The sequence below is a fragment of the Thunnus thynnus genome, chromosome 7, assembly GCF_963924715.1.
Source record: "Thunnus thynnus chromosome 7, fThuThy2.1, whole genome shotgun sequence".
In the NCBI taxonomy this organism is placed as follows: domain Eukaryota; kingdom Metazoa; phylum Chordata; class Actinopteri; order Scombriformes; family Scombridae; genus Thunnus; species Thunnus thynnus.
In genome coordinates this window covers 33009540-33020551 of record NC_089523.1, presented here as the reverse complement: position 1 = coordinate 33020551, position 11012 = coordinate 33009540, and the positions used below count along the sequence as shown (strand labels likewise).

The 11012-nt window shown below is 38.5% G+C and overlaps 1 protein-coding gene across 1 annotated transcript; it reads left to right on the top strand.

Moving 5' to 3' along the window:
• Window positions 1-1435: 1435 nt before the first annotated feature.
• On the top strand, window positions 1436-10406 carry cox7a1 (cytochrome c oxidase subunit 7A1). Its single transcript, XM_067595569.1, has 4 exons — window positions 1436-1593; window positions 7052-7138; window positions 9824-9908; window positions 10183-10406. The coding sequence occupies exons 1-4, from the start codon at window positions 1579-1581 to the stop codon at window positions 10239-10241; spliced, it is 246 nt and encodes an 81-aa protein (XP_067451670.1). The 5' UTR covers window positions 1436-1578; the 3' UTR covers window positions 10242-10406.
• The last annotated feature ends 606 nt before the right edge of the window (window positions 10407-11012 follow it).

Genomic DNA, 11012 nt, shown 5'->3' with positions numbered 1-11012 from the left:
GGACGAATGATGATCTGGGATGGAGAGGCGAGGAGCGAGCTCCGGTGTTGTGGCGGTGGAGGTGGATGGGGTGGAGGTGGATGCGATTATTGCCTGAAATGACAGCTGACAGCAACAGAGAGGGAAACGGTTTTAAAGTTTGACAGCTAGGCTGTGATTGGCTGTTTAGGAATCTGATTTGTCAACTGGAAGTGAAGCAACTAACAGCTGATGTGAAAGCAGGAGGAGCTGAGAGAGAAGAGTGAAATTATGAGTGAATGAATGATTAAGAGTCTTCCTGCCTGAATTTATGCTAAGCTTCATTACCTGCAACATTAGTGAGCAGAAGGTGGCGGTAATGCACCTAATTCGCTGGTTGCCAACTGCCGTTATAAACCAAAAAGATTTTTTTTTTCCAAACAGAGTGGTACATCCTGTCAGCCGAGTTGTTTCCTATCTGTGCAGCCGAACTTAGCAGCTCCTCAACATACTGTTTCTCCCTGACGGTCCCGGTGTTTCCTCCGTAGGCTGCACTTCACTCAGCTGCCCGTCACACCTGCTGCTTCTTCGGCTCGGTGCTCTGGTTGGATCCACATGGAGAGCCGGGGCTAACGGTAGCTGAGAGGCTAGCGGAGCGTTAGCTGCAGCATGGCTGTAGGGAAGCACAGCCAGCTAGCCTCCCAGCTAACGTTAGCCCCGGTTCTGCATGTGGATCCAACCAGAGCACTAAGCTCCGGTTTGTTATTCAGGTTAAAGTGGGAAGAAGCAGCAGGTCTGACGGACAGCTTGAGTGAAGTGGAGCCTGCAGAGGAAACACCGGGACCATCAGGGAGAAACTGTCTGTGGAGGGAAGCGCAGTCAGGCGGCGGAGTCGATGGCAACAAATCGGCCTCTCATAATCGGCAGAAATGGCAAATGCCGATATTTCATTTTAGAGCTTTTATCGGCCGATACCGATGACGTGCCGATAATATCGTGCATCCCTAATATCAATAATTATAATCCAGTAATATAATATATATTATTATGAATGTGCCATTCTGTGTAATGAGTACTGTTGCTTTTGGTACTTTAAGTATATTTTGATGCTAATATTTCTGTACTTTTATTTAAGTTAAAATTGAATACAGGACTTTTACTTTTAACAGGATATTTCTACACTTTTACTGCCGCTTTTACTTAAGTTAGAGATTCAAATACTTCCTCCACGGCTGTTGACTCAGCTGGTATTCCAGCTTTATAATACGGCGCCAACATGGTGAGAAATATGCTCTAATATCCACACAGCAGCTGCTTAAACAACCCTCCGATAAGAAAACTATTAATAGACAACATGGGAACAAAAAAGTGACGAATTTAATGAAAATATGAAATTGAATGTAAATAAAAAATGAAAGAGTTTTCCAGCTGGATCAGTTGTTAATAATAATTCAACGTTTCTATGTTTTGCCAAGCACAGACAGTTTGGCCTCTACAGCGGACCATAGTTTGGCGGAGATTCAGAAACACTTTATACTGTGTGTGTGTGTTTGTGTGTTTGTGTGTGTGTCCTTGTCAGGGTGAAGGGAAAGCTGCAGCTCGACTCAAACCGCCACAGACATGAATCACCTGCTGGTAACTACGACTGTCTTTTTTTGCTCAAATAGTTTTCTCTTTTCTGTGTGTTTATTTCTTTTGAGCTTCTGGAGACATTTCAGGTTGTTAAAAAAAAAAGGTGGTGAAAAGATAGAACAGATGGTGTTTTTTGTGTCAGAGGAAAGTGAGAGAGGGTGACCTTTGTGCTCTGTAACAAAAGTGTCCTAAAAATTTCACTGTATCTGACTCCCAGAAACTGTTTTGTGCCTGCTGCTGAGCCTCAGTGAGTGTTTACAGTGTCAGACGAGGTAAAGATATGATCTATATATACTGACGGCATGCAGGATCACCTCAGACGACCCTGCTGTAAGGTCAAACTCTCTCTCTCTCTCTCCGGTACTCGATTTACTGCTTATCTCATGGCACGTTCATGTGAGTCAGACAATGCATTTCAGCACGTACACCATGACACACACACACACACACACACATGCACAACATGTTGCACCTGCAGAACAGAAAAAGAAAGTCAAATAGAAAGTTGGCAAAAAAAGTGCAACAGAGAAACACGTTAAGATCTTTAACTCAAGTACAAGTAACAAAACAAGAAGTAAAAGTCCTGCATTTATAACTCTTTAGTTTCCTCCGTTTATTATTGGATTATTGTGACTTTTACTGTTTTACATGGTTGAGGTGGTGCTCTTGAGTAAAATATTTCCCTCTGAATTGTTGTATAGTAGAAGTATAAAGCGGCATGAAATGTTAATACTACACAAAATTGTACTTAAAGGACTGAGTTAGTCATATCAAGTGGATATCTGACACATTTACAGTCTTTTTAGCATCAAATTCCCTCTTTGTGTTTCCTCGGACAGTGTTTCCCTGTTGAGCTGTGGTGGAAGTATAGTAACAAAAAGAGGAACTTTGGCACTAAAAAGACTGTAACGTTGAAAGATATCTACTTGATTTGACTCATTTGGACGCTGAAGCTTCATATTAGCTTCAGATGAACTTTTAAATAGATTTTTTTGCACAGAAGGAGGTCAGTATGAAGACACACTTGAAACACTGTGAACCTGTCCTTTAATGGAAGCTTGAGGACTCTCTTCTCTTTAGATTAATAGTGTCATATCTGTAAAAAAAAACAACAGAAACAGTTGTTGAGAAAGGGAACATTGTGTCAGTGTTTAATCAGTTATAGATCGGCTTCTCTCTCTGGACTTTGACTCAGTTAATTTTCTTCCAAACACCCACCCACCCACACACACACACACACACAAACACACACACACACACACACACACACAAACACACACAAACACACACACACACACAAACACACACACACACACACACACTGAAACAAGTGTTTTAGTAAATGTACTTTCCGCCACTAGAGAGGAGAGCTAAAACATAAAAATGAGGTTTTCTGACCTAAAATAAATAAATAATCTACTGGACGGTGATTCTGTAACACTTGTTAAATTAATACTCACAAACTGAGATGTTTTAATTTACCGTCCTGTATAATATTATTTAAGAATATATAAAAAGAAAACTAGTGTCGTGCTTTTGGGAGGACCGTTGAAAGAGAGCCTTCAATGAAAGCTGTAGTGCTAAAGAAGCTAACCAGCTAAAGCTCCAATTAAACTTAAAAAAAAATAAAACTGAAGCTCATCTAAACTGCAGGTGATCTTTCAATTTAACATCTGGCAACAGCTGTTTTTACAGTAGTCTGTGTTAAAAAAACGACAGGCTGAAGGTAACATGAGAACGACCTTTGATTAAACTTTGATTAAACCATTAAAATGTTTATAATATGATTAACCACTCTTGTCTATCAAGAGCAAATGAGTAGTGTGATGTAACTTTTAACCGAATTCCCAGAAAATTAAAACAAAAGAAAGTTTAAATCTGGTTTTCAGCAACAATCACTGAAACCTGCAATTATTGAAATCAACAATAATTATGTCCTGTAAACATAATCCCAAACCGATCACGTGTTTCGCAACGCTAAACACAAAGTGCAGCTGAGGATGAGGGGAAAATCATGAATTTCCCAGGATATTTGGTCACAAATCAAAATTTTAAAAATTAAAAAAAAAAAAAAAAAGACAGCTCATCCTGAGAGAGACATGAATGTGTGAGCCAATTTCATGGAGGATCATATGTTGACCTGATGGTGAGACTAGTGGGAAAATCACTGGATTGCCAAACTCAGTGATATTGATCCTGAAGGGAACATGCTTGCATTACATTTCATTTCAACAAGCCATGTGATGACCAACAAATCCACATTATTTTCATTGTCTTCTAACACGGCTGAAACTAAAACCAGATTTTCTTGGGAATATTTACCGTGGAAAGTATTTTTATGTGTATAACAGAGCGTCTAGTAACAATATTTATCTCCTTTTTTTTATATCATGGTCAGCTGACTGCAAACTGAGATTGTTTAACTCTGTACAGCAGGCTGTTTGGCACACTTTACATTTATAACACACACACACACACACACAGAGAGTCACACACTGTCCCTTCTCCGCCTCCCGATAGGTGGGAGTGTCAAATTCGGACGCTATGATTGGCCGCCTGCTGTGTCAGTCATGCCTGCAGCTGCCCGATGTGACCTTGGTACAGGGTTAGTCATGCAGCCGTTCTTAAAGCAGCAGACCACCATGACAGCTGAGCTCTGTGCTCTTATGAAACAGCGGAGAAGTTTCTCTTCCATAAACTCTTTTTAAGTGCCTGAAGGTTTGTTTGAAGGAAACGTCAAAAGCAGCTCAACATGAATCAACTTTCACATCCTTAAACAACGCAAGGAACAAACACAGATGTTCAGCCTCCATGCCTTTCACGTGTAAAAGTCTGATTATTAGAAAAGGTTTGATCTTTTCATTCGTTTGATCATCTGCAGCCTTAACATACACCATCTAATAGACCAACGCGTGACTTTTTATAAAAGGTTCAGCCAGCAGTGGAACAAGTACTCAGATCCTTTACTTAAGTAGAAATAAAGCAATGTAGAAATACTCCTTTACAAGTAAAAGTACAGAAGTATTATCAGGTAAATTTAAGTGTTAAAAATAAAAATATGCAAGTCGTTATGCAGAAAATCTGTCTGTGACTTTACTAAATACGTCAGTATTTTATAAGAATTAAAAGATAAATCTGTGTGACTGTGAAATGATAATCCGCTACATACATTTAGATTCATTTGGAGCTGGCTAACTTCCTGTTAGCGCTCTGCTAACTTGAATGAGGATAAAATAATTTAATTGTACGGCTCTTCTAGACTTCTCCAAATGTTATTGGAGTGAATGGATCAAAGTCTGATATTGAAATGAGTCATTTCGCAGGGGTCATGTGACGCTAAAAAAACCACCATTTTATAGCCGCGACAGTAGTGACAGAGCAGCAGAACCTGTGACGTAAGAACGTTTTGTAATTACTCTCACTGCCAGAAGAGGAAGACAAAAGTCCCACAATGCAGGTCGAATTTTTCTCTCTTTTTTTGGTTTTTAGGCTTCGTCCCAAATGTTGCTTCCAACACATTTAGTCTCTGTGAAACATTCGTACGAACGGATTTTGGTTTTAACTAAATCAACGCCTGCAGTGTTTTCATTTGTGTTTCTGTGGTTTCTGAACTAATCTGTGTCCATCTTTTCCTCCATGTGCAGTGGTGGAAAGTAACTAAGTACATTTACTCAAGTACTGTACTGAAGTACAGTTTTGAGGTACTTGTACTTTACTTGAGTATTTCCATGTGATGCTACTTTCTACATTTCAGAGGGAAATATTGTACTTTCGACTCCACTACATTTATTTGACAGCTTTAGTTACTTTTCACATGAAGATTTGACACAATGGATAATATAACAAGCTTTTAAAATACAACACATTGTTAAAGATGAAACCAGTGGTTTCCAACCTTTTTGGCTTTTGACGTCTTACAAAAAGCAGTGTGTAGTCGGGGTCACATTTCACATGTCTATGAGTTGTTAACAGCTCCACCAAATAGTGATTTTTCCCTCTAAACTTCTCACATGCTTTCATTTCAATAAATGTTCAAATGATCCAATATTTCAGCAAAAATCAAAGATTAGAGAAAAAGTCCAAAAACTGAAAACAGATTTGTGTATCAGAACTTTGTTTTTTCTTCTTTCCTCTCCCATTAATCATCTCACGACCCCTCAGATTTATCTGCTGACCCTTTGGAGGGGCCCGACCCCTAGGTTGGGACCCACTGGACTAAACTAGCTAACTGTATATAAAGTAGTGTAAACTAGCTCCACCTCCAGCAGCTACAACAGTAACATGCTGCTCTAACACTGATGCTTCACTATTAATAATCTAATGATTTTTTTGGTTTCCAGGCTTCGTCCCAAACGTTGCTTCCAACACATTTAGTCTCTGCGAAACATTCGTACAAACAGATTTTGGTTTTAACTTGCGTGTGTGAAGTTTTGTGGGATTAAAACTGATAAAATCTTGCACTGAGTCGACAGAAAACTGTTTGGTAAAGACTTATTAGTCGTCTTTAGAGCTGCAACTAACAACCTAGTTTTATTATCAATTAATCTGTTGATTGTTTTCCTGATTAATGTCATAAAATAATGAAATATGACAATCACAGTTTGCCAAAGCCCAGGATGACGTCCTCAGATGTCAAAGATGTCATACAGGACTAAAGAAACCAGAAATCTTATAATTATTTCTGAGGCTGGAACCAGAGAAAATTGGCTTTTTTTCTTGACTAAATGATTAAAAACAATTAATCGATAATCAAAATAGTTTTTCTTCTTATGATCAACCAATCGAGCAATCGATTAATTGATTTATCGTTGCAGCTCTAGTCTTCTCCAAATGCTGTATTGTGTCTCAGTGTCATGCCGAGTCGATTCACCACGCCGTGTGATGGAGGTCGAGTCTCGGATGTCATTCATGACCCCGACTTGGCTGCAGGCGCTGACTCGTCTTGTGTGATGTAAAAAAAGCAACAGGGTCTCTTTCAAATCAGCAAAAAAAGAAAAGTGTTAAAAAGTGAAGAATAGCAAACACACAGTGAGGGTTTTCAGTCTCCAGTAAACCACAGTAACCAGTGCGACTACACCTGCTGCGGATCTGTCAGCTCCCAGCAGCCAGAAAACAGAAACGAGACTCAGAGTCAGTTTCCCTTCCTCTTTCCCGTTTTTAAACTGTCCAACCGTCGCAGACTCAATAATAAACAGGCTACAACAAAGAAAAGTCAATGTGAAACTACAGGAATTTGTTGCATACTTAAGAAGCAGCATGAGAGCCCCTATACATATATATATATATATATATATATATATATATATATATATATATATATATATATATATTATAGCCACTATAATGGAGGTGTATTTAAAGTTTTGGCATATTTAAACTCTCTCTGTGTGCTGCAACCAGACTGGTTTCATAATTTAGTTTCCTTTTTCTGTGTGTTTGTTCTATTTTTTTTTTTTTTCAGAAAGTGCCCATTCTGGCCAGCCGTGCCTTCAGCACCTCTGCCAGACAGCTGAGGAACAGAGTCCCGGAGGCCCAGAAACTCTTCCAGGTAACAAGATAACAACAACAAGAGTAACATGAGTAGAAAAGAAAAAGAAGAAATGTAAACGAGTTGCCAACATCATTAGAATACAACATCTGGTGACCATGAAGAACAAGCAGCAGATTTAATCAAATGTCTGGGCAGTATTTCAATATAAATATCAAACTGTGGACCAAAGTGCAACAGTACAGATTTACAACATTTTACTGCATCTCATATACAAACCAATGAAAGCAGGAAGCTGATTAATTACAAATCTGTTTGAGAATTTGAGCCACTAAAGTAAAATGTACACAGTCTGTATTGATACCTGATGTTTCGGCTCAGTCTAGTGTCAAAATCGTGTTTTAATAATAATAATAATAATAATAATAATAATAATAATAATAATAATAAACTTTATTTGTATAGCACCTTTCATACAAAATGCAGCTCGAAGTGCTTCAAAAATAAAAATAAAAATAATATAAATATATATATATGTATATATACACATATACATACATACACATTGATAGATAAACAAATAAATAATTGAGAACATTAACAGGAAGAATAAAAGGAGGCGAGCAAGAAAAATGAGAGCTACATTAAAACAGAGGAGACACAGCTAAAAATCTTAAGTAAAAGACTTAATCATTCATGAATAAGAATACAAATGTATATGATATGGTGTAAAAGTCATACTATAGAAAGGTTCGGTTAAAAAGATATGTTTTTAAGTGTCGTTGAAAGACTGCTTCTCTAACGTCTTTAGGTAAGGCGTTCCAGAGTTTGGGAGCGTGATTGAAAAAAGCTGCATCTCCAATTTTCTTGAGAGAAAGAATGTGGATGTCAAGCAGTCCTGCAGAGGATGATCTCAGGGTTCATGAGGGAGCGTAAGGTATCAGGGAGTCTGTGATGAAGCTCGGCCCTGATCCATTGACAGCTTCATAACAGGGAGCCGGTGTAGGCTAGCCAAGTCTGGACTGATGTGTTCTTCTATGTTTTGTTTTTGTTAACAGTCTGGCCGCAGAGTTTTGAATGAGTTGTAATCTTTCAATTGATCCTTTGGAAAGACCTGTAAAAAGTGCATTGCAATAGTCTAATCTACTTGAAATAAAAGCATGAATTAGTTTTTCAGCATCTTGTTGAGTCAGGAACAGTCGAACCTTTTTAAGTGCCTGAAGGTTTGTTTGAAGGAAACGTCAAAAGCAGCTCAACATGAATCAACTTTCACGTCCTTAAACAATGCAACAAACAAACACAGATGTTCAGCCTCCATGCCTTTCACGAGTTCTTCAGCATCTTGTTGAGTCAGGAACGGTCGAACCTTGGCAATATTTCTGAGATGAAAGATGCTGTTTTAGTCACTTTGTTTATATGAGACTTAAAGCTTGATTCAGAATCTAAAATGACTCCTAGGACAATTAATAAGATTTCTGTTTTTTCCTCATTTAATTTGAAAAAGTTATCACTCATCCATTTATTGATTGCGGACAGACAGGCAGTCAGAGAGTTTAGAGCATGTGGATTACTTGGTTCAACAGACCTTTTAAGACCTTTGTTATCGTATTTTTCATAGTGGGCTCATGTGCATATATATTCCTGGTCTGTGTACCCTCCGTACAAAGCTGTGTTCAACTTGTTTGATAACAGGATTAACAAATGGATGTTTTCTGGTAATCAACTCTACTGAACCCTTGGACTCGCAGACTTGAGTCATACGTACCGTGATGTGTTCACCATCATCACATCAAGTCTGCGAGGGCTCCGGGCCACAAGGGGATACAATAGACTACAGGAACAGGACTCAGGACCTTGTTTCCATGGAGATGAAGTTAAATTACTGATCCTGTAACTAATTTAGGGGCTGTACAAGGCTTGCTTCACAATTTCCGTCCAGAGACGTCACAACATCTGGTTGAAAGGTCTGGTTGCTTAGTAACGACAGTCAAGACAGTACCGCGACCTCCCAAGCACCTTGGATAAAAGGCTAAAAGCGGCACAGTTGGTGTTTTCCACATGTTTCTAGAAGTAACATCTCAACAGCCTCTTCAAGGTGTTTTTCTGAATCGTTCTTAATGGTTTTGTTATCGGCAACTTATGCCTGATATTTGCAGCCAGGATCTTGTCAGAATCATCGGTAATTAAAATGGAAGCGATGGGGGACAAAATCCACAGTCCTCCTTCTGTGCAAAAATGTATTTAAAAGTTTATCTGAAGCTAATATGAAGCTTCAGCGTCCAAATGAGTCAAATCAAGTAGATATCTTTCAACATTACAGTCTTTTTAGTGCCAAAGTCCCTCTTTTTGTTATTATACAAAGAGGGAATTTGATGCTAAAAAGACTGTAAATGTGTCAGATATCCACTTGATATGACTAACTCAGACTGCTGAAGCCTCATATAAGCTTCACATCTACTTTTAAATGACTGCGTGGACACACTGTGGATTTTGTCTCCATAACTTCCATTGAAAGCACATTTGAAGGATCTTTTAATATCCAGTATGAACAGGAGGAATGATTACAGCGAGGAAAACCTCTTTCACTGTTCATATGGACACCTGACTGCTGGTTTAAGACACGCTTGAAAAATTGTGAAACTATGGACCTGAGGACCTTTAACATTGTAGACGGACCAGTTCAGTACTAGTTCAGTACCGGCATTAGCATGGACTTTTTTAACCATGTGCTTTCTGTGGTTACAGGCAGACAACGGGTTGCCAGTCCACATCAAGGGAGGAACCACTGATGTCATGCTGTACCGGGTAACCATGACAATAACTTTAGGAGGTAAGATGTTCAGACTTTAGAGAAGAGAGAATTTTTTTTTAACATCAAAGGAGCGTAAACTTATTTAAAAAGGTGTAGTGGCAATTAACTTGCTAATGACAAACATACAAATGTGTAGTACTTTCACCAAAAGTAGAGCTCCATCACTTTTTATAGTAACTGATATGAAAATGTTACAGAAAATGTTTCTGTAGTACAAACAGGTGGTGTAAGAATACATACAAAAAATAAAACTAAAAGTGTCCTGTTATATCTTTGTTTGTCTTCCCTGCAGGAACGTGCTACTCTCTGTACTGGCTGCTCTATGCGTCAATGCCTCACAAGAAAGAGTAAAGACGCAATGACACTGGGCTCAGTCTATTGCATGGAGCGGGACGCCCGGCTCCATCAAACACTAATGTTTGTTGTGTACAGTTCTCTTAGATTTCATCACAGTCCGTCCTTCTTTCATCACGACTCAACTGAATATGTAAAAACTGTTAAAAGACTTTAAATCAACGCCTGCAGTGTTTTCATTTGTGTTTCTGTGGTTTCTGAACTAATCTGTGTCCATCTTTCCCTCCATGTGCAGTGGTGGAAAGTAACTAAGTACTTTTACTCAAGTACTGTACTTAAGTCCAGTTTTGAGGTATTTGTACTTTACTTGAGTATTTCCGTGTGATGCTACTTTCTACATTTCAGAGGGAAATATTGTACTTTCTACTCCACTACATTTATTTGACAGCTTTAGTTACTTTTCACATGAAGATTTGACACAATGGATAATATAACAAGCTTTTAAAATACAACACATTGTTAAAGATGAAACCAGTGGTTTCCAACCTTTTTGGCTTTTGACGTCTTACAAAAAGCAGTGTGTAGTCGGGGTCACATTTCACATGTCTATGAGTTGTTAACAGCTCCACCAAATAGTGATTTTTCCCTCTAAACTTCTCACATGCTTTCATTTCAATAAATGTTCAAATGATCCAATATTTCAGCAAAAATCAAAGATTAGAGAAAAAGTCCAAAAACTGAAAACAGATTTGTGTATCAGAACTTTGTTTTTTCTTCTTTCCTCTCCCATTAATCATCTCACCACCCCTCAGATTTATCTGCTGACCC

Coding starts and splice junctions, on each gene's coding strand:
- cox7a1 (XM_067595569.1), top strand. Junction 7,139..9,823: donor AGGCCCAGAAACTCTTCCAG/GTAACAAGATAA, acceptor CTGTGGTTACAG/GCAGACAACGGGTTGCCAGT. Junction 9,909..10,182: donor CATGACAATAACTTTAGGAG/GTAAGATGTTCA, acceptor TCTTCCCTGCAG/GAACGTGCTACTCTCTGTAC.